A 24593-nucleotide genomic window follows, 5' to 3' on the forward strand; every position below is an offset into this window, starting at 1 on the left:
CTTTAGCCACTGAGGCACACCAGCCAGGACATAGTTCTTTGGAAACTTTAAGAATGCAAAGTGTGAATATTGTCATGTAAGATGCTATGGAATTTCAATTTTTAATTTGTTTACTACTTTTGTGATACATAATCCTATATAATAAAGCCCTAATGTGCAAATCTATTGAACAGCGAACGACTGGTCTCTATGACGCGCACTGACCACCAGATGCTCAATGCAGGAGCTGCCCCTTGGTGGTCAGTGCACTCCCACAAAGGGAGCGCTGCTCAGCCAGAAGCCGGGCTCACAGCTGGCGAGCACACACAGCGGCGGTAGTGGGGAGCCTTTCCCGCCTCCGCTGCAGGCGGGTGGTAAGAAGCGAGGGGTCCCGGACTGCAAGAGGGCGCAGGCTGGGCTGAGAGATCCAGCCCTCCCCCCTACAACACACACACACACACACACACACACACACACAGTGCATGAATTCATGCACTGGGCCTCTAGTATCTTTTATGATATTTTGAAAAATTCAACTTGGTTGGCTCTTAGTTAATTTCAAAACACGTTTTTTATCCTAAAGCAATTTCAGAGCAGCATTCTGTTAACTTGATGGAGGTATCTAAAGCATTCAGCTACTTTTGCTGAACATTTTAAGTTTGAAAATTGAAATCGTAACAATAAACTTATTGTACACTAATTTTCTGTAATATTTTGTCCCCCTCTTCTCATTGGTGTTTATAACTTTTACTGGTTATAAACAGTTTGTCTTTTGTTTGGGTGCTTAGAGAATTTGTACTAAGGTGAAAACATATTAAGACTTTCTAAGTGGATATCCTTTAGGGCAGCGGTTGTCAACCTTTCGGACCTCATGGACCACCAGTGGTCCGCGGACCACTGGTTGGCGACTGCTGCTCCAAAGGTATCCTTAAACCAGCGGTTGCCAACCTTTCGGACCTCACGGACCACCAGTAGTCCACAGACCACTGGTTGGTGACCACTGCTTTAGGGAACCAAAAGATTGTGACAGTACATTATTCAACACTAAAGGCCTGGTGCACGAAATTCGTGCATGGCAGGGGGTGTCCCTCAGCCTGGCCTATGCCCTCTCTCAGTCCTGGAACCCTTGCTCCTTACCACCCGCCTGCTCACTGCTCCTTTCTTAGCGCTGCTGTGGAGGCGGGAAAGCCTGGCTTTTGGCTGAGCGGCGCTCCCCCAGTGGGAGCACACTGACCACCAGGGGGCAGCTCCTGCATTGAGCGCCTGCCCCCTGGTGGTCAGTGCACGTCATAGCGACCAATCATTCTGCCATAAAGGTCTCTTAGGCTTTTATTATGTAGATTATAAGGGAATAATTGTACAGAAAGACAACCTTAAAATAAGATTGGCCTCTGCTGAGAATTTTTTTGCGAATTTAAAAAACACCTTTTATGTTTTAGCACCAGTATGCATGAGCGAGTGAACCGAACAGAAAGACAATTTCGATCACTTCCAGCTAATCAACAGAAACTCCTTCCTCAGTTTCTTCTCCACTTGGACAAGATCCGGAAATGCATTGATCATAATCAAGAAATACTACTGACCATTGTGAATGATTGCATACATATGTTTGAAAATAAAGAATATGGAGAAAATGTATGTGAAATTTGTTCTATTTGTTTTTATTTTAGAGTTTAATCTCAATATTTTGAGGTCTTTATCTTTTTGGATTTCATTTTTATAATTTTGCATTAGTCATTTGCTCTACTTAGAGAATGTTTCCACTTGTATATTCAGTCATTTGATTAGGCTTAATAGAACAGTATGCCAAAAACTGGATTTGTTCACTGACTTTTTTCTTTAAATACTAAGATAATTCTTGGCATTTGGATACACTTTCACAGTGTTCTGGCATATAGAGTAGTGACTTAAATTTTTATAAACTACTTTAGTAGTTATGTAAAATTACTTTCCCTTGCTAAACTCATTGTTCCCAGTATCTTGTATCTATTGATAGTCATCTTTTGTTTATTTTATTTTATTTTATTTTATTTTATTTTCAACCCTCACCCAAGGATATGATTTTCATTGTTTCTAAAGAAAGAGGAAGGCAGGGAGAGAGAGAGAGAAACATCAATCAGCTGCTTCCTGCATGTGCCCCAACAAGGGATTGAACCCACAATCTGGGCATGTGCCCTGGCCAGGAATCAAACCCATGACCCTTTGGTGCACAGGATGATGCTCTAGCTAACAGCCATACTGGCCAGGGCAAGTCATCTTTTAAGAAATGATTTTCACTTATAAAGCACAAGGGACTGGCAGTAATAGAAACTGAAGTCCTCTTTTTTATCCACAGGATAGATACAGTTGGGCCACTCCACTGTGAGCCTCTCCATGCTGCCCCATCAATGACCTGGAAGGACTTTCTTTTCTTTCTTAGAGAATGTTTGATCTCCATAGCAATGCTGGTCCTCTCCTGAGTAAAGCTGCTTAATTATATGGTGGTTTCATGATTAATGGACCATAATCTATTGAGGGTAGAAGTGAGACCACCAAACTTTTCGTTTAGGATCTCAAGCTGCACTCAAACCCTGCTGAGGTGAGAGGCCAGTGATTTATCCACTAAACCATCTATATAGCCTCTTAGTAGCATGTCTACTTAACTATATTCAAGATTGATTACTTTTCTCAGAAACTAATTGATTTCTCTTTTTTAAACAGGGGAATGGGAAGATTATGCCAGCATCTACATTTGACATGGATAAGTTAAAATCCACATTGAAACAGTTTGTGAGAGACTGGTGTGAAAGTGGAAAAGCAGAAAGGGATGCCTGCTACCAGCCAATCATTAAAGAAATTTTAAAAAATTTTCCAAAAGAGAGATGGTAAATAGTATCTTGTTTTTAACCAATTGCTTTAAGATATGTAAGCACTGAGTTTTTCTATGAGGCATTTCACAGTCTTGATTCATTTTTATAGTTACTTGTGCCTGTATTTTTTTCATGTGTGGGTGTGTGGTGGTATATTTGTTCTTGGATGCTTTATGTGAGGTTGCAGTTAACGTGAAAAAATTTTGCTTTAGCACATACTGGAAATTAGAATTTAAATAATGAGAGGGTTAGATTGAATGTTCATTATCAATGCTGTCTTTATCATTTGCTTTATGGCAGAGCAAAAAGCTGCAAACTGTTTTAATTTTCCTCATTATGACATCCTTGTAAGCAAATGAGGGATTGATACCTTATGGCAGATTCTTTACTTTTTTATGTTGAAACCTTGAACAGTCTGAAGCCTATGAGAATAACATATATAAATGTATAAGATAAAATACATAGGATTCCCAAGAAACCAGTTATTTTGAAATACAGTTATCAAAAACTTAAAAAGCTGCTCTTTCTCATGTATTGCATTAAAATCTAGCAGTAAGAATTACTGTATTTTGAAAATACTGAACAGTGCATATGTTAGTTTCAGAATTTCAGTAACTAATATGAAGTGAAAACATGTGATTTCTATTGTTGATAACAGTACAGGTACTCCCAAAACTACTATTTGTTGCCTGCGTTTATAATTGAAAAGTATCAGTTAAAGGTTAATGAAATTAAAGCGTAATTTTTTTCCTATTCCCATCATAGATTCAGTGAATTCTTTCCATAGACCCCTTGGGTCTCTGGATATCAGGTTAGAAACTCCTGATGTAGAGATTATATAAGGAGAACCACTAGATGAAATTCAGTTTTTCATAGATAGGTTCCTTTTCCTCATCTCCTTCCCTTCTTCAGTGAATGACATCTTTAAGAAATTTCAGTGTGTGTGTGTGTCTTCTTTCTTTTAAAGAAAGTTTTTATTTTGAAACTAGAGGCCCAGTTTGCACGACATCAATGCACTGGCGGGGGGGGGGGGGCGGGGCGGTCCCTCTGTTGGAGCGGGCCTAAGCTGCAGTTGGACATCCTTAGCATCCTTAGCATCCTTAGCGCTGCCGCAGAGACAGGAGAGGCTCCCGCCACCACCTCTGTGCTCGCCGGCCATAGCCTGGCTTGTGGCTGAGCGGTGCTCCCCCTGTGGGAGCGCGTTGAGCATCTGCCCCCTGGTCATCAGTGTGCTTAATAGCGACCAGTCGTTCTGCTGTTTGGCCAATTTGCATATTACCCTTTTATTATATAGGATAACTTTAGAATTACAGATGTGATGTATGAATTTGTACAGAGAGCTCTACTCTACCTATATTCATAAATTCTTAACATTTTACATTTGCTTTATTATTTCTTTTTTCTACTTTCCTGCCTCCTACCTTCCCTACTTTATATGTATGTTCTTAAGGACAATGATATTCTCTTAACATAAACACAGTGCAATTATCACATTAAGGAAAATTAACTATGAATACTGTTTTCTAATTTATAGCCTATATTCAAGTTTCATAAATCATCCTGATAATGTCCTTTATAACATTCATTTTTCTGTCCAGTCTAGAATCCAGTCTAGGATATTGTAGTACATTTGATTATAACGTCTTAATCTTTTGTTTGCTTGTTTGTTTGTTTGTCTAGAACATACATTTTATTCTCTTAGAGCTCTAGAGATCAGAAATCTCAAATCAGTTTTTCTGGACTAAAATCAAGGTTTTAGTTGGGCTGACCTGCTTTCCTTTATTCCCTTGGTTCCCTTCCTCCAACTTCAAAACCAATAGCATAGATAGCATCTTGCTTCAGTGCCACATTGCCTTCTCTTGTCTAATGTCCTAGTCTTTAATCTGGAACAGTTCCTTGGCCTTTTGCCTGACTTTATGACACTGACATTTTTGAAGAATACAAGGAAATTATTTTATAAAATTTTCCTGTTTGACATTGATGTTTCTTCATGATGAGATCTAGAATACATGTCCTCTTTGAAAACAATAAAAATTTGTTTCTGCTCCTAGAGGCCTCGCAGTTCTTTTTCACAAATGGCCACTTTATCAAGTTAGCAAGAAAAATCTAGAACAGATAGGCTCTAAATGGAGTCTTTCATAATGTAACATAAAAAAATCACAGGAGTTGCCCTAACCGGTTTGGCTCAGTGGATACAGCGTCGGCCTATGGACTGAAGGGTCCCAGGTTCGATTCCAGCTAAGGGCATGTATCTTGGTTGCCCTTAATGTGATAATTGCACTGTGTTTAATTGGTTTACTTGGTTGCACTGTGTAGGAGGTGTGCAGGAGGCAGCTGATCAATGTTTCTCTCTCATCGATGTTTCTATATGTCTATCCCTCTCCCTTCCTCTCTGTAAAAAAATCAATAAAATATTTTTTTTTAAATCACAGGAGTGATAAGTTGGTTAGAAGCAATTCTATGTCCTGTACACTTTCAAAGGGAGGGGATTATAAAAAGGAGTGAACACCAGGGAGTGGGGTCCACTTTAGTATTTGTCTGCCACAGTTATTGCCACGTACCCTTTAAAGGTTTTGCCTTCCTACTAGCAATTTATGGAAGTGCCTGTTTCTCAACATATTAGTATTTAAACTTTTGCCAGTCTAATGGGTGGGGAATTGTATATTGGCATAATTCTATTTTGTATTTCTCTTATGAGTGAAGTTATCATCTTCATATGTGTAAGGGCCATTTTGTATCTTTTTTTTGTTTTGAGAATTATATATTCATGTCTTTTTTCTCCTCATTTAAAAAAAATTAAGAGAGATGCATATAACAGAAGTAACCGTTTTAAACTCAATAATTCAGTGGCATTAAGTACATTCACAATGTGCCTCCTTCACATCTCTCTAGTTCTAAAACATTTTCATCAACCCCAAATAAATCCTGTACCCATTAAGCAGTTATTCCCCATCCCTTCACCCCACCCCCAACTTTGTCAGCAGTTTGAATATAAGGTGCCTAGATGTGGGTGTCTTTTTTTTTTTAATATATTTTATTGATTTTTTTACAGAGAGGAAGGGAGAGGGATAGAGAGAGTCAGAAACATCGATGAGAGAGAAACATCGATCAGCTGCCTCCTGCACACTCCCTACTGAGTATGTGCCCGCAACCAAGGTACATGCCCTTGACCGGAATCGAACCTGGGACCCTTGAGTCCGCAGGCCGACGCTCTATCTACTGAGCCAAACTGGTTAGGGCCAGATGTGGGTTTCTTTATGTTTATCCTGCTTGGGGTTTGCTTTGCTTCTGGAGGTTTGGATATATATATCACCAAACCAAACATTCTTTGCTCTTGTCTCTTCATGTATTTCTCCTCCCCTTTTCTCTATTTCTTTCTCTTCTGGGACTCCAGTTACATTAAACGTATATTAAACTGTGACATTGTCAGGTTTGGTATGGCCCTTTTTCCATACTGCCCCCTAACTCTTTTTGTATATTACTTTCTATAATTTATATTGACCTTACTTGAACTTGACTGATTCTTTATTATGCCAATCTGTTGATAAACCTCACTGAAAAACTTATTTCTGATACATTAAAAAAAAACATTCTAGCACTTCAGTATATATATATATTTTGGGGGTTCCCAACATGAGGCACACATCCCACGGGGGCAATTTGATTTTTAAGGGGGCCAATTCGATAATGAGTTATTAACAGTGAATTTTTTGCATTTCTTATGATTCTAGGGGCCTCATAGACAGTATATAAATATATGTCGTGACCTATTTATGCATTCAGTGCTCTATTATGTTTTGAAACTTTGCTATTTTTTTAATATCACTTCATATTATTTTTGTTTTAAAACAATTTCTTAGTGCTTTCTTCCTCAGTACTAGTACTTCAACTATCCTTTCATTCTTTTATTTTTCTCTTTTATGGATGCCATGTTCTTTGGAAGCTTGTTTAGACCAACTTAATGGCCTTTTAGGCTTCCTCCATGTGAATAGGAGTTCACTTTTTGAATAAGAATTATATGTCACAGCGGGGAGCATCAGAATTTTAGAGATACTTAGGTGGGGCATAGCCAAAAAAAGGTTGGGAACCACTGATATATTTTGTCATGTGTGTGTATTTTCTCTGTGCTGAAATTTCCTATTTGTACATGTGATCTGCCTTTTCCACTTGATTCTTTAACAGTTTTAATGGTTATTTTAAAATCCCTGTCTGCCAAAACCGGTTTGGCTCAGTGGATAGAGCGTCGGCCTGTGGACTGAAGGGTCCCGGGTTCGATTCCGGTCGGGGGCATGTACCTGGGTTGCGGGCACATCCCCAGTGGGAGATGTGCAGGAGGCAGCTGATCGATGTTTCTCTCTCATCGATGTTTCTAACTCTCTGTCTCTCTTCCTTCCTCTCTGTAAAAAATCAATAAAATATATTTTAAAAAATAAATAAATAAATAAATAAAATAAAATCCCTGTCTGATAATCCTAATATATGTGCTATTTGTGGGTCAGCTCTGTTGAAGCTTCTTCTCACAACAATGAGTTACATTTTTTATTTCTTTGCATGTTTCGTAATTTTTTATTGAATGGCAGACACTGTAAGTAAAGGAACAGTAGAAACTGAAGTAAATAATATTGACAAACAGAAAAAAAGACATTCCCCCCCTTTTTAAAAAAAATAGATTTTATTGATTTTTGACAGAGAGGAAGGGAGAGGGATAGACAGTTAGAAACATCGATGGGAGAGAAACATCGATCAGCTGCCTCCTGCACATCTCCCACTGGGGATGTGCCCACAACCCAGGTACATGCCCTTGACCGGAATCGAACCCGGGACCCTTCAGTCCGCAGGCCGACGCTCTATCCACTGAGCCAAACCGGTTTCGGCAATTTTGGTTATTTATTAGCTCTAGTAGCTTTCTTGTGGATTCTTTGTGATTTTCTACATATAGGATATGTCATCTGTGAATAGAGATAGTTTTTAACTTCTTCCTTTTCCATTAGAAGAATGGCTTTCGCCTCTATTCTTGAATAGAGGTGAAGGGGGCTCCTTATTTTGTTCTTGATCAAGGGAAAGCTTTAGTCTTTCACCGTTGAGTGTGATGTTAGCTGTGAGTTTTCATAAATGCTCTTGATCATATTGAGTTATCCCGTATTCCTACGTCTTGAGGGTTTATGTCATGAAAGGTGCTGCATTTTGTCAATGCCTTTTCTTTGTCAAATGAAATTATTGTGGATTTTTTTCTTCTATTGTGCTATATTACATTGATTGACTTTTCCTTATGATGAAACACCCTTGTATTACTGAGATAAATCCCATTTGGTCATGGTGAATAATTCTTTTTATATATTCTTGGATTCTATTTGCTAAATTTTTTTGAATATTTTTACATCTATATGTATAAGTGATATTGATGGGTTTTTTCTTTTGTGAATTTTTTTCTTGTGATGCCTTTATCTGACTTTGGTATGGGAATAATGCTGGGCCTCACAGAATGAATTAGGAAGTGTTCCCTGCCCTTCAGTATTTTGGGGAGAGTTTGAGAAGAATTGGTGTTTATTATTTTTTAAATGTTCAGTAGAATTCACCAGTGAGACCACCTGGTTTAGAACTTTTCTTTGTTGGGAGGGATCTTTGCCTATTTACCCATGGAATGTTGGGCAACACTGAGGTCTGCTTCTAATTATTCTTTATAAGATATGAAATCTTCCTCATATGACTTGTTTCAAAGACTCGTGGCTTAAGTTGGAATAAACAGCTAAAAATTACAGTTTCTAAAGGCTACCTCTGTTTACTTTAATAAATGGTACAGGTTATTTTGTTATTTTTAACAAATGGTCATTATAAAAATGGTCCTACATGACTTATTCTACAACTATTAGAATTATCTAATTTCTTACATTAGCTTACTTTGCAGTTTTTAAAAATTTTTTATTGATATTTAGAGAGAGAGAGAAAGATCGATGTGAGAACGAAACATCAGTTGGCTGCCCTAACCTAGAATCAAACCAGCAACCATTTGGTGCACAAGATGACACCTAACTGAGCCACACCGAGCAGGGCTCAGTTTTTTTAATATTTTAAGTTTTATGAGCTTTTATAAACATTGTTGCTTCAAAAGGGCATTATATTCTTAAAAGTTTCTAGTTGGTGCTCTCAATGTGTATATTCAGTGCTCTGCACTATAATAGACAATAGCTTAATAGCTTCTGTAAACATAAAGGCCACATATTTCTCAAAATCCAAAATATCTTTGTTTCTGAAATGTAGGTTAAACATTCTTTGAATAGGTAAAACGTTTCACAGGATTCAAAATTTTAAAGGTTTCAAAGGATAGAAAGCCTCTTTTCCATAACTGTTAACTAGCCACTCATTTCCCTTTCTTGGAAGTAATAAATATTATAAAAGTGGACAGGAATTTCTAAATTTTAAAATGAAGGGTGCCAAAATATCTATCAAACTCTTTTGCTATTCTTCAAACTATTGGAAAAATTACACACTTCTTCCTGTATCATTTGTTTTGCATGTTTAATTTAAATTGGTTTCCTCATAGTAGATAAGATGAGCTATCAAAAACCCTTAAAAAAATCAAGCTAATAAAGCACAGTAAAGTCCATATCCATATTAGAGTCATAACTCTTCCATAAAAAGTAAACCCAAAATCCCAGAAAAGAGGCATAATTATAGCCCTTCAAAATCCAGGTTGATTAGATAAATGCTGGTCAAGTTTGGGTCTCAGAGAAATTTCCAGGATCCTGTTTGTGTTACAGCAAGTATTCAAGGTCTTTACACTTGGCTGGATCGACCCAAATTTATGTCAGCTAGCCTTTCGATTGTGTTCTCTTCTTTTTGAAATTTCAATAAAGGCCTTTCTAATTCAGCTGTTTATTAAAGATAATTATTTAAATATGTATAGAATGAACAAATATTTGTATCATTAAAATATTTTTTTCTATGGAAACACATTTGTCTTATCAGTTTGTCTAATTCATTCCTGTTTAGAATTTTTAAATGCCTGGGTCTGCAAGCACAAGCAGCTTTGAAGTAACAGGTTGATCTGTTTGTTATATAAGGAAATGCTATTTTTATTGTGCTGAATACAAAACTCTTCAGTAATTATTCGGTTAAAATTTGAGTGCTATAAAATTTATAGTTGCTGAGGAAAGATTCTTAAATTTGAGTCCTAATTGAAATGGCAAATCACAACCATTTAGACTCATATACTCTTGTATATCCTAAAAACTGCTGGATGAAAATCCTGAAAATAGAGCATCTTGATTTCATTAACTCATTCTATTTTAGAAGAATTTGAAATGATATTTTGTTTGTGGAAGGAAACTCTGATAGGTCTTTACCTTTCAATATATGTCTAACACTCTAGGAAGATACCTGCATACTATTGACTATATTGAATTTATTTTATATAGTTAGGTGTTTGGAAAAAATATGCCGAGCTTTAAAGAAACATTTTCCAGCCTGGCTGGTGTGCTCAGTGGTTGAGTGTGAACCTATGAACCAGGAGGTCACGGTTCGATTCCCACTCAGGGCATATGCCTGGGTTGCAGGCTAGATCCCCCATGGGGAATGTGCAGGAGGCAGCCAGTCAGTGATTCTTTCTCATCATTGATGTTTCTATCTCTCCCTCTCCTTTCCTCTCTGAGATCAATAAAAAAATTTAAAAAAAATTTTTTTAAAGGAACATTTTCCACTTAGATTAAAATAAGGAATATAAGGTATAATTTATGAAAGGATTCTTTTAGGTGAAAGAAAGCATTTTAAAAGAGAAAATGGAGGAAATGTTAACTGCCAAAATATAAAAGTAGCATAGAGACTGAAAATAGATTTATCTCATCCTGAAAGCCCTCTTAGTCCAAAGACATAGAAATCTGAGATTTCAAGCTCATACAATTCAGGCTGGAAGAGGCCAAGGGGGTGGGAGGGAATATTTGTGGTACTTCCAACAATAAAGGTTTTTTTTTTTAAAAGAATTCATGTGCTTACAAATCTACAGTAATAACAATTCAAGACTAATATAGAAAAATAGTGTAAGGAGACAATTCACAGGAAAGAAATACAAGATGCTCTATCTCATAAGAAAATGCAAATGTAAAAATCACTCTAGGATGCCATTTTTCATTGATTTCACTGCAAAGATTTAGAAGTTACATAACTATTTCTGACAGTGTGAGGAAACATGTTGCTGATGAAATAAGTAAAATTTTATGGAGGCAACTTGATAATCAAGAAAAATCACATGCATATCTTGACTCCTATGATTCAAATTTGGAGAAGCTTGCTACAGATATACTTGTGCATGTGGAAAATTATTTATGTCGAGGACATTAGTTTTAATGTTACAATAATAAAAGATGAAACAAAGGGCCAGCTAGTAAATATTTTAACCTTTGCAGGCAATGTGATGTACGGGGACTACTCAGCTCTGTTGTCTTGGGAATACAGCCATACACAATACATAATGAAAGAGCATGACTGGCCTGTGGGTCACAGTTACTGACCCCTGTATTAAATGAAAGAAGCAAAATGAAGAACTTGAAATATGAACTATAACAGAGGTATGAATGAAGTAGTGAAAGCATCGAGAAATTAGTTCAAGCTTTGCCTGGGATATTTAGAAAAGACTTCATAGATAAAGGTGATAATTTAAACTGAGTTTTTATGGGTGTGTAGGTGCTCTAAATATTAAGGTGAGAAAGTGTCTTATGCAGTTGGTGAGAAGTTGTTTGGTTGCTAGGTGGAATTTTTTGGGAGTAAGAGGTAAATTGGGACCATATTTTTGAAGGGGCTAGATATTAATCTGGTTTCTGACTCATTTTCTCCTTTGAATAAAAAATATTTCAACACCTAGCTCTGTTAAACTTTGACATTTTGATATATTAACTTCAAAAAATTTTGTATTTTTTAAAAGAAACATTACATATGCAGTTGAAACTGCCCTCAAATCATATATAAGAGCATATTCTCTCCAGAGATAACATTAATTTGTTACTCTAATCATACCTTCTTATATTAACTAGATGCTCATATACCTCTAAACCAGTTATTTTTCAACCTTTCATCTCATGACACACATAAACAATTACTAAAATTCTGCAGCACGCCAAAATACATATTTTTTGTTGATCTGACAAAAAAAGATATAATTTTGATTCATTCACAGCAGACACCTATTGTGTTGGCTGTTGTCATTTTTATATTTGACAATCTAAGGGAAAAAAAGGTCAGTGTCCCTGCCTAAATAGGTTTTGAATGTTTTAAAATTCTTGCAGCACACCAGTTGAAAATTACTGCCCTAAACAATACAAACATTGTATTGCTCTATATGTTTTAAAAGTTCATATAATGGTTTATGATGTCATTTCACAATTGTTTTTTGCTCAGACTTGGGTTTTTGTGATTTTGCTGTATGGACCAACTGGGTTAACAGAAATATAATGCAAGCCACATGTGTTACTTTAAGATTTCTAGAAGCTACATATAAAGGTAAATAAAAACAGGTGAAGTTAATAATATACTTCATAACCCAGTAAATCTATATGAAAATATTTCAAGTTATAATGAGTATGCAAGATTATTGAGAGTGTTTACATTCCTTTTTAAAACTAAGTGTGAAATCTGGCATTATTTTATGCTTGCAGCACATCTCAGAAATAGCCACATTTTAAGTGTTCACTAGCCAGCTACACGTGATTAGTGGATTTTACTATATAGGACCATGAGTGAATTGCTGTGATTCAAACAGAACTTAACCCTTTTGGTGCTTGAAGGTAGTGCCTGCTACCACCAGGGGTCAGCTATGTGTCATGCTGACACAAGAGGAAGTATTTTGTGTGTTAGAATTTGCTATTCAGCAGCTGCAATGCAAAAAATCATTCTGTGCCCAATAAAGGAACTCTCTCGCAAGAACATTTACTGCTGGTACAATAGTTGAAGCACAAAGGGTGGTGCATATGTGATCCACAGCCTGTTCAGACACGCAAGGCTCTGTTCTGTCCTTACAAATGCACCCTTCTCCATTCTTGCTTGTCTGGAATACACTGTTATCCCACTACTAGAGGCCCAGTGCACAAATTCGTGCATGGGTGGGGTCTGGCCGGCCCATCCCGATGGGGGGAGGGGCTGTGGGCGGTTGGCTGGCTGGCCCCGCCCCCTGGTTGAACTGGTCAAACTCCTGGCTGAGGGGACAGTTTGCATATTTGCTTTTTATTATATAGGATTATCCAGGGGTGTTACATTTATACTAAATATACTGTTTCAAGTCAGCTCACCATAAAGGTCTATACTTAGATTTATATTTCTCTTATTCTCCACAGAAATACCTCCATAGAAATGTCCTAGACTTCATAAGGATCCATAGCAGAAACTGCTTTTTAGAATGCCTTAGTTTCATATGCATTATAATTGGAAGGATGTTTCATTATGCTGTTAATAGCCCTTTTATAAGCACCCAATGAAAAACAATCTAGCTAAGAACAAAGAACGAGGGGATATTCTCTCCATCTCCCCCATTCATTGCTTGATTCTTAATCATTTTTCAATGATTTGTTTTAATGTATATCCTTTTTATATGCCTACAGAAATAAACCCTTTTTTGATATAATACAGGTAATTGGTAGATCTATAATCTCTATTAAGGCTTAAGATAGGGCCTTGCTAGATTCTGCAATCCATGGCTGTTGACAGCCTTTTAATAGCAGTTTTATACAGCAACATTCTGCCTCAAGATGGGGGTAGAGAGTTCTATGGCCCTGATTAGTTAAGGCACATTTCACAATAGCAGCCATAGTTAACTTTCCTTCAGTTAAAACAATTGTTGGTATCATTATTAACAAAAACTTTCCTTAAGGTTAGCAGGGTTTCTAATTTCTGCATTTTTTTCCCTAAGATATTTAAATTGTTTTTTAGAGAGAGAGGAAGGGAGAGGGAAAGAGAAACACTGATGTAAGAACGAAACTTTGATTAGCTCCCTTCTGGGGATGAACCTGCAACCAGGACATGTGCCCTGACCAGGATCAAACGAGTAACCTTTTGGTGCTTGGAATGACACCCAACCACTGAGGCACATGCTATTTTTAATTAACACAATAAAAAGTACTTTTCTTGGTGCTATGAAATTTAGCACTTGTAGATTTGGTTAACTACCACTACCAACAGGGTACAAAACAGTTCCATTATTACCCTTCAAAAAAATTCTCATGTTGCCCAGCTAGTGTAGCTCAGTGGTTGAAGGTCGACCCATGAACCAAGATGTCATTGGTTTAATTCCCGGTCGGGGCACATGCCCAAATTGTGGGCTCGATTCTCATTGAGGAGCATGCAGGAGGCAGTCGATCAATGATGTTTCGTGATGTTTTTCTCATCGATGTTTATCTTTCTCCCTTCCTCTCTCTCTAAAAAAAAAAAAATCAATTAAGAAAACCCCTCATGTTTCCCTTTATAGTGACACACTCTCCCCACCTTTAACCTGTGGTAACTGCTTATCAGTCACAGTTTGTCTTCTTGAGAATATCATATTAAATGGAGTCATACAATATATTTGTCACCTTTTGAAATTGGCTTTTTCACCCAGAATGCCATTGAGACTCATCTGTGTTCTGCATGGTGATGTTTTATGCAGATCATTAGCCATTCAGAAATTATTAGTGATTATTTTTATAAAGATTTAAGTACTCAGTTTACTTCCAAATCCTTTTACTTTCATTACTTTGGTTTTTAAAAAAATTCTTATCTGAAAACAGCCACCCGGGGTGTTTTGATTGGGCAGATGGGAACTAAAAAGAAAATAAGTGTGGAGAGTAAGGGTTTGTGTGGGTGGTAGGGAGTGGAAAATGGGAGGAGAGGCCAGGGTGGGGTTCCATGGTGGAAGGTCCTTTATATAAAGCTTAGCACAGAGTTCTACATCTAGGAGCTTTTCACATTCTAATAAAATTTTGTGTATTTTTGTTAGGTAACCAATATAAGTAGGATTGAGGAGATGCCCTCATTAAAAATTTAAGTGGTGCCTGGCCAGTGTTGCTCAGTGGTTCAGTGTTGACCCATGAACCAGGAGATCATAGGTCCATTGACAGTCAGGGCATATATCCAAGTTAGAGGCTCCATCCCCAGTAGGGGGCTTGCAGGAGGCAGCCCGTCAGTGTTTCTCATTGATGTTTCTATCTCTCCCTCTCTCTGAAATCAATTTTTAAAAAGCATAAAACAAAAACAAATTTAAGTGTTCACGCACATGTACACATGTATAATCTAGAATGAGAAGAAAGCATTCTATTTTATTTTAGTGAAAATTGTTACGTAACACCTTGGAATTAGTTTGTCTATATCAAGGATTAAAGGATGTCTTACTAATCATAATAAGCTTATTTGTCAATAGTCATTTTTAACAAATTTTGGTTTATGCCATATCGTATATGTAAAATTCAACAGTGAAACAAATTAAACTTTGTTAAGGTTTTTATACAAATACATGTTCCATGTGTAAATATTTAAGACTGAATGCCCCTAGGCAAATTCCCATGCTATTGTATTTGTAGACTGAATTTTCAAAAGTTCTTTAGTTCTGTTTGTTTTTTATTTCAAAGTGGGAAATGCAAAGGTTATCATATGGGGCTACTAGTAGCCCTGCTACTGTTTGTACCACACCAAACTAAGGACCATGTAGGTTAAATATAAAAAGAAATACATGGGGCTAGATTTGGAAATTGGATTTGATTTACTAGTATATACTAAGTTTGGGGAATACAGACAAAAGATAAGTTCGCTTTTAACTGCCATGATAGCTGATGATACACATTTTTCTTTGGTTTTCAGTAAGAATACCATTTTAGTTTCCTTAAGGTTACATTTACTTGCCAGGAGTCCTGAGAAAGGTTCTTGCTTTGCTAAGGCAAATTTTTAGCAGTTTGAAAGTGGAATGGTGGATTTTATAACAAAGGATATTTGTGGTAGAGTGATGCAAATAAGTGGAGAGCAGTGTGGTTGTGTTCTTCTGGTTTGGTGTGATATTATTTGCTATTATATATGCTCAATTAGAAGGTAGCTCCCCATTTTCCCCATAAAACTATCCCCCCCCCCACCTTCTAGATTCTTTTAAAGATATACCTGACAGCCCTAGCCAGTGTGGTTCTGTGGTTAGAGTGTTGTCCTGCACAGCAAAACATAAAGGTTCCATTCCTGGCCTGGGATGCGTGTGGGAGGCAGCCAATCAATGTGTCTCAAATAGATGTTTCTCATTCTCCCTCTCTTCCACTCTCTAAAAATTAATGGAAAAATTATCCTCGGTTGAGAATGGGCAAAAAAACACATTAATAATAAAAAATAAAAAAGATATACCTGACATATTAAAAGTTATACTTAATCTATTTAATTACATAAACCATTGTATTACAGAATTTAGAAATGAAATTATGTTTTGTTTACTGTCTCATGATAAAATAATTTTGTTCACCTCTTTGTATGTATTGGGATCCCTTTGGGATAATTTTAATAGTTGTTCAGGTGACAGCTACTAGGGATATGGGGGTCTTCATATCAAATATTTTAGTTGTTAATATGGATCTTTGTCTTTTTTTTCTTTTTCTTTTCTTTAAGGGGTTGGACATAATTGCCTTATTTCATTTCAGGGATCCTTCTAAAGTAAATATTCTGGTACCTGGTGCTGGACTAGGAAGACTGGCCTGGGAAATAGCTATGCTAGGTTATGCTTGTCAAGGAAATGAATGGAGTTTTTTTATGCTCTTTTCTTCCAACTTTGTACTCAACAGGTATTTAATTTACTTTTTGTTAGAAATAGTAATATCTCAGAATCAGATTGACTTACCTATTTTTGAACAATTCTGAATTTGAAGATAAGTACATAGTGTTTAATTATGATATATACCATAAATATTTCTTATATTAAATTGGTTATACAATTGTCACTTTAATCAGTTGTCTAGTTAACAGACGTTTGATCAAGATAGGTTAGTGACTTTAGAAAGTGATGTGGCATTCCATGAAAATGAAATTATTTCTGTGTGAATTTCAGGACTAAGTATGATCCAGGAAGGGGTATTTTCTCATTGTTCCTTAAACTTCTTCACCCTTTTGTTTCTTCAGTATAGTAAGAGTGCAGTATAGTGATCATATCTTTTGTCCTTAAGTTTCTTATTAAATGGCCAAGCAAGCTCACGTGACTGAGTTGGAAAGATCTTTCAGAACTTCTGTGGCCTCTTAGTAAGCAGTGGAAAAGAGTTGTTATTTTTAAAGCCAGAAAAGGTGTGTTAGAGAAAAAAATAAATAGCTGCCTGTTTAAATAATATTTCATTTGGTGGCAGTATGAGTTGGGGGATAATAAGAAGGTACAAGGAAGAAGGTTGTACAAAATAAAATAGGTACCAAACAAAACCCATAACATTAAAAAAACACTTGGACTGGTTTTTACTTGATTTTGAAGTTTGGAAATATATTTGTAAAACTTGGAATGAACAACACATTCATATCTCAGAATTTAATTTTTTTCTGTCTTCATTCATGATTGGTTACTCATCTGCATGTGTATGTGCATTTCCAGATAATTGGATGGGGTATAGTAGTAATACTTTTTAAGCAGTAATTAAATAAGTAAACTTTTAATCAAACAATATACTTTAGTGTTTAAAGTAGATTTTCTTGGTAAAATATTTAGTTTACACTGAATTGTATGTTCATATTTTGCAGATGTTCTGAAATTAATAAATATAAGCTTTATCCCTGGATCCATCAGTTTAGCAATAACCGGAGGTCAGCTGATCAGATTCGACCCATCTTTTTCCCTGATGTTGACCCCCACAGTCTTCCTCCTGGTTCTAATTTTTCTATGACAGCAGGAGATTTTCAGGAGATATACTCAGAATGCAGTAAGTTTAAAGCAAGCATTTTAAAGGTCTACCCATTATTCTAAATTTAATGATCTGATTTTATACTAAGCTAAAGTTCTGGTCATCCATTTTGATGGCAGAATATAAAGTATACTTCATTGACAATTTAAAATAATTTGAAGGTCATGCATTTATAAGGCAATGATGGGAAATATAAAAAAGTATAAGATCCCACAATTAAAAAATTTATAATCTATTGGGTCTATTAATAGAAGCCAACATGTAAACAAAGTTCAAATGAGTAATGGAAGTAGGTTAGTGTGAGAAGGGAGTTCTCTGTGGAGAGGCTGTGACTTGAAGGATAAGGAGGAATGGCATTCCAGGAGGTAGAAGTACATAGATACGAATGAATAAGGTAATTGAGGATGGTAAACAGCCTGCTGGGAGGGAAAGGGAGGTCTATTTGGAGATTAATGGAAATATGGGTAGAGAAGAAGGTTGGTTCCAGACTGTGCAGGACCTTTACAATCAGGCTATGAAGTTTGGAAGAAATTTGTGCTAGCCATTAGAGAAAGGGATAGGTAAGGAGGGGAGGGAGGAGGGGAGTTGACAGTGAAAGAAAGAAGAATGAAATGCTGAGGGGTCAGCAAGTCATTCATTTAACAAATATCTGTTGAACTTGCTAAGTGGCAGGTATGTTCTAGGCACTGGAAAGAGAGCAGTGAGCAAAATAAAGTCCCTGTACATGGGAACTTATATATTCTTAAAGGGAGAGAGAGGCAATAACAAATTAATATTATGAGGAAGGAAACTATGGCAGGAAAGAGGATGATGAGGGTCTGGGGAGGGCCTGCTGTTTTATATAGTTGTCAGGGAAGGTCTTTCTAAGAGCATTACTTAAAAAGTGTATGCATACAGGCTTTCTGAAACCTTTCAGAATTGGTAATTAACATTGGTTGAAAGAAATCAATTTAGAATTCAAATGACTATTATTTCGTCTTCAATGATTTTAAATGAAAGCAGTTAAATAAATTATAGACAAAACATATCATTTGGTAAAGATATATAGCAGTGGTTCTCAACCTTGGCTGCACATTAGAATCACCTGGGAATCTTTTTAAAATCCTGATTTCTGGGCCTCATCCTCCGGAAATTCTGTTTCTTTGTTACTAATGTTGTGGCCTCACCCCATAACAAAGAAACAGAATTTCCAGAGGATGAGGCCCAGAAATCAGGATTTTAAAAAGATTCCCAGGTGATTCTAATGTGCAGCCAAGGTTGAGAACCAGTGATATATAGTGATACAGGTATCAAAAATGATTTCCAAATTGATTACTTTATCAAATTATTAATAAAAACTTAATTGCAAAGTATCTCATAAATGATTATTTAGTTATCTTGACTATAGTAATTGATTGGAAGAGTTTAGCTTCTATATCCCTGCAGTTAAATGAAATATTAATATTCTGTAAGAGGTACCTGGTACATTTATGGAATTAATTAAGAGTTAAAATAACAAAAAAATTTAAAAATAACATTACAAATGTAGTAATTTGATTTTCCTTGAATAGATGCCTGGGACTGTATTGCTACCTGTTTCTTCATAGACACAGCTCACAATGTAATTGATTATATTGACACAATATGGAAAATACTCAAGCCAGGTGGAATTTGGATAAATCTAGGTAAGTTCCTCAGTATTTATTAGGATCTTATGCATTAATCTAGTAGCTATAACTATCCTATATTTGGTAACTTCATGGTACCAAATAGTCACAAAAGTTATAATTATGCTGTATTCAATATAAAACCTCTGCATTTCCCTTTAGACTGCATCCTACTTGATGGTGCAGGTGCAGTTCCTCCAGTCCTAGCTAATTCCTCATAAGTAGTTGGAGCCCTCAAGTTGTATATTTACACTAGGTCAGTCTCACAGCATTCATAATTTCAGAGCACTGATTATTAACTTGATGATAATCATTACCTCATCTTTCCTACCTTCCACTTTATGGAGACAACAGTCCTGTTTTTTCTATTATGAAACACTAGTGGCCCAGTGCACGGAAATTCGTGCATGGGGGGAAGGGGTTCCCTCAGCCCAGCCTACACCCTCTCTAATCAGGGACCCTTTGGGAGATGTCCGACCGCTGGTTTAGGCCCGATCCCACTGCCTCTGCCTCGGCCCCCACCATCATGGCTTTGTCCAGAAGGAAGTCAGACATCCTGAAGATAGCCGGTTGACCTGGTCTAATTAGCATATTACCCTTTTATTAGTATAGATTTGAGGGAAAGCATTTGCCTCTCCTATGGAAACGTCCTCCCAGTGCATATACATACTGGGAAAAGAGTAAGCATAACTTTTATGAATATCATGAGGTTAAAAAAGAATAGAAATATAATTTCACATATGCAGAAAACTTACTGCCTTCTGATGGAAAGTACTGAAAATCAAATGATGAGTATGGCCCTGCTGGCGTGGCTCAGTGATTGATTCTCTCATTATTGATTCTCTTTCATCGTTGATGTTTCTATCTCTCTATCCTTCTCCCTTAAAAATATACATTTTTAAAAAAGTAATAAGCATGACGTGATCCCTTCCATCCAGATTATAAGGAAAACTGCCAGTGTTAGCCTCTTTTTTAATCCTTTTTCTTTAAAATAAAGGGAGAATAATGGTATTATCAAGGTAAATATAATTTTCTTTTTGTGTGTTAAGAGGTTAATATACTACTTAAAAGTCATATATACATTGTTTGAGTCCTTAGCCTTCAGGATTTATTGGTGGGTTCTGTCACCTGCTTTTAAATATATATATATATGTAATATACATATATTATTGATTTCAGAGAGAGGGAGGGAAAGATAGAAATGTCAGTGATGAGAGAGAATCATTGACCAGTTGCCTCCTGCACACCCCCTACTGAGAGCAAATAGCTGTACTCTCTCTCTCTCTCTCTCTCTCTCTCTCTCTCTCTCTATATATATATATATATATATATATATATAAAGCCTAATATGCAAAGTGTCCCCTCGGGAGTTCGATCACTTGCTATAACATGTGCTGACCACCAGGGGGCGGCGCGGACCGAAGGAAGGCCCCGGCCAGCAGCTGGGGAAAGGAGGCCCCAAGGGAGGCCCTGGCCAGCAGCCGCTAGGGACCCTACCTGAGCATGAATTTCATGCACTGGGCTTCTAGTGTAATCATAAAATGAAACAAGTATCTCAAACCTTGGGTCTTCTTTAAAAGAAAACTCTTTCCCAAGGAATAATTGAAAAAAGACATTACCTACTGGGTATTTGTTCACTGTGGATTAGGCATTGTGTGATCTTTACAATGTGTAAACCCATTTCTGTTGGACTCCCAGCATAAAAGCCTAGCTTTCTTGGTAACCTAAACTCTTCAGGATGTGTTCAGTGCCCTTTGTGATCTTTCTTCTGTCTTGTGTCTTGGCTTCTTTTTTTTTTTTAATTAAGGTATAACTGGCATACAACATTATATTAGTTTCAGGTGTGCAACCATGGTTCAGTATTTGTATATATTTTGAAATGAGTTTAGTAAACATCCATTACCATACATAGCTATAACTTTTTTCTTGTGATGAGGACTTTTAACTTAGCAACTTTCAAATATGTATATTAAATATAGTCACTGTGCTATACATTCTATCCCCATGACTTATTTTATAATTGGAAGTTTGTACCCTTTAACTCCTATTACCCATTTTGCCCACCCCCACCTCTGGCAATCATCAGTCTGTTTTCTGTGTCTGTGAACTTGTTCCTTTTTGTTTTTTTAAGATTCCACAGATAAGGAAGATCACATAGTATTTGTCTTTCTGACTTATTTTACTTAGCATAATACTCACAAAACCCATCCATACTGTCCCAAGTGGCAAGATTTCATTCTCTTTTATGGCTGAATAATATTTTATTGTATATACCGCATATACAACGTTTTATCTGCTCATCCATCAGTGAACACTTAGGAACCAAGCTCATCTTGTACTTTCTCTGCCGAGCCTTGAGATCGGCCTTCCCCCACGTATCCCCCTCACCCCCACCAAGGATTCCTGGTTCCTTTTAGTGAGGAATGATGATGAAAATCTAGAATCTATCACTATGATAGTATTACTTCTAGGCCTTTTCAGCAGGTAGGGGTAGGAAATATATGTATGTGTCTGTCTATGTCTATAAAGATCTTGAGTTCATACTGATTAAAACCTTTAGTTCCAAAGCAACACTTGGTATCGAGTATAAGGCTGACAGATAGCTTTCAACATATGGAATAGATCATTTCAATAGCTTTTAGCTTCTGTTTTTGCTGTTGAGAATTCAGCTATCTTAACTGTAGTTTCTTTAAAGGTAATCAATTTTGTTTTATAAGACTTTTTCTTTGTAGTTTTTCAGACTTAATATTATATCTAGGTGTGAATTTTTCTTTTTCAAACCTGTATACAATTTGTTGGGTTATTTGAATCTGTAAATGGACTTCTTTCATCAGTTCTGAAAAATTCTGAGCTTAAAAGGGTCTCTCCTCTTGCCATTTGAGACAAGATTAGCACCAAAATAAGTTAACAGTTACAATTTCTTCATATAACTACTCTGCCTCATTCTTCTTCTTTCCTTTTGAAAATGCAATCAAATGTCTTATGCGCCAAACCACTATGTCCAAATTGGATGCACCACAAATACTTTTCTAAAGCTCTTATTCTAGCTTCCATATATTTTAATCACTTCTTTTTTCTTTTAACTGTCAGGGTGAAAATGGCATCTAGGTTTACCTCTAGTTAACTCTCTGGGTTCCTACTAATTTCTTACTAACTTGCCAAGTATTCTATTTTTTTTTTTTAATTAAATCTTTATTGTTCAGATTACATTTGTTCCTCCTTTTTTCCCCCCCATAACTCTCCTCCTCCCAGTTCCCGCCCCACCCTCCGCCCTCACTCCCCACCCACTGTCCTCATCCATAGGTGCATGATTTTTGTCCAGTCTCTTCCCGCATCTTCCACTCCCCTTTCCCCCCCTAGAATAGTCAGTCCATTCCCTTTCTATGTCCCTGATTCATTATAATCACCAGTTCATTCTGTACATCAGATTATTTATTCACTTGATTCTTAGATTCACTTGTTGATAGATGCATGTTTGTTGTTCATAATTTGTATCTTTACCTTTTTCTTCTTCTTCCTCTTCTTAAAGGATACCTTTCAGCATTTCGTATAATACTGGTTTGGTGGTGATGAACTCCTTTAGCTTTTCCTTATCTGTGAAGCTCTTTATCTGACCTTCAATTCTGAATGATAACTTTGCTGGATAAAGTAATCTTGGTTGTAGGTTCTTGGTATTCATCACTTTGAATATTTTTTGCCATTCCCTTCTGGCCTGCAAAGTTTCTGTTGAGAAATCAGCTGACAGTCGTATGGGTATTACCTTGTACGTAGTTGAGTCTCTTTCTCTTGCTGCTTTCAAGATTCTCTCTTTGTCTTTTGCTCTTGGCATTTTAATTATGATGTGCCTTGGTGTGGTCCTCTTTGGATTCCTTTTGTTTGGGGTTCTCTGTGCTTCTTGGACCTGTAAGTCCATTTCTTTCACCAGGTGGGGGAAGTTTTCTGTCATTATTTCTTCAAATAGGTTTTCAATATCTTGCTGTCTCTCATCTTCTGGTACCCCTATAATTCTGATATTGGTGCGTTTGAAACTGTCCAAGAGGCTCTTTACACTATCTTCGTATTTTCGGATTCTTTTTTCATTTTGCTTTTCCGGTTGGGTGTTTTTTGCTTCTTCGCATTTCAAATCTTTGACTTGATTCTTGCGCTCCTCTGTTCTGCTGTTGGGTGTCTGTATAATATTCTTTATTTCAGTCAGTGAATGCTTAATTTCTAGTTGGTTCTTTATCACAACATCAAGGGTCTCATTAGATTTCTTTTTTTTTTTTTAAATATATTTTATTGATTTTTTTACAGAGAGGAAGGGAGAGGGATAGAGAGTTAGAAACATGGATGAGAGAGAAACATCAATTAGCTGCCTCCTGCACACTCCCCATTGGGGATGTGCCCACAACCAAGGTACATGCCCTTGACTGGAATCGAACCTGGGACCCTTGAGTCCGCAGGCCGATGCTCTATCCACTGAGCCAAACCAGTTAGGGCTCATTAGATTTCTTGAGGCTCTCATCAAGTTTATCGGCAGTTTCTAGAAGATTATTGAGAGACCTTAAAAGTGCGTTTTTTAGCTCTATATCCTCCATTTCTGTCATGTTTCTTTGTCTCTGCATTTTTTATGCTTTCTTGGTGCACCCCCTTGTGGTCTTTGTGCGCATTCTTGTTGTAGTTAAGCCTTAATTGTTGTCGGCAATACTAGGGGTGAATTGACCTCTAGGCTAACTGGCTATGAGAGTCAGCTGTGTCTGCAGTGGGAGAGCTTCTGTGCTGAATCTCTAGGGCGGTGCTAATCTAGCCTTTGCCTGAGGCTCTCCGGCAAATGCCTCTGTGCAGGGCTTGGGCGGGGCGAGTCCCAGGGGATCTACAGGGCGGGCGGAGGGAGCAGTTATGGCTGCTCTCAGTTCCGTCCCCAGCGGCTCTGCAACTGCTGCAAACCTCAGAGAGAAAGCTGCCTTCCCGCTTCTCCCGTTTGAGTCTGGGTCCCTAGAGCCTTGCCCGGATCTGGAGCTCAGAGTCTGAAACTCCCTCCTGATTGAAAACAACCTCGCCCTCCGCCGCCGGCCCGCTCCACATGCACTCCGCACCTTAGTATTTCACCTCTGCACTGCGCCTCCTCTGAGTCTCGGTATGGATTTCTCTTTCCTTCTAGTTGTAGAATCTCTCCTCAGCCAGCCTTCCTGTGGTTCTGGGTGATGTCCGTTCCGTCTTTTAGTTGTATTTTTGAAGTGGTTGTTTGAGGCAGCAAACTCCGGTGTTAACCTATGCCGCCA

General features: G+C 37.1%; 1 protein-coding gene across 2 annotated transcripts in view; it reads left to right on the top strand.

Moving 5' to 3' along the window:
• CARNMT1 (carnosine N-methyltransferase 1) overlaps positions 1-24593 on the top strand; it is a 43286-nt gene that overhangs the window by 8071 nt on the left and 10622 nt on the right. For both annotated transcript variants that reach the window (XM_070431483.1, XM_070431484.1), the window contains exons 2-6: positions 1419-1614; positions 2680-2843; positions 16451-16591; positions 17526-17704; positions 19237-19350. In XM_070431483.1, the coding sequence (XP_070287584.1) occupies positions 1419-1614; positions 2680-2843; positions 16451-16591; positions 17526-17704; positions 19237-19350 (794 nt within the window). The remainder of the gene's footprint in view (positions 1-1418; positions 1615-2679; positions 2844-16450; positions 16592-17525; positions 17705-19236; positions 19351-24593) is intronic.

The sequence above is a fragment of the Myotis yumanensis genome, unplaced genomic scaffold (assembly GCF_028538775.1).
Source record: "Myotis yumanensis isolate MYYU_CA2020_CCGP unplaced genomic scaffold, mMyoYum1.0.hap1 SCAF_12, whole genome shotgun sequence".
Lineage (NCBI taxonomy): Eukaryota > Metazoa > Chordata > Mammalia > Chiroptera > Vespertilionidae > Myotis > Myotis yumanensis.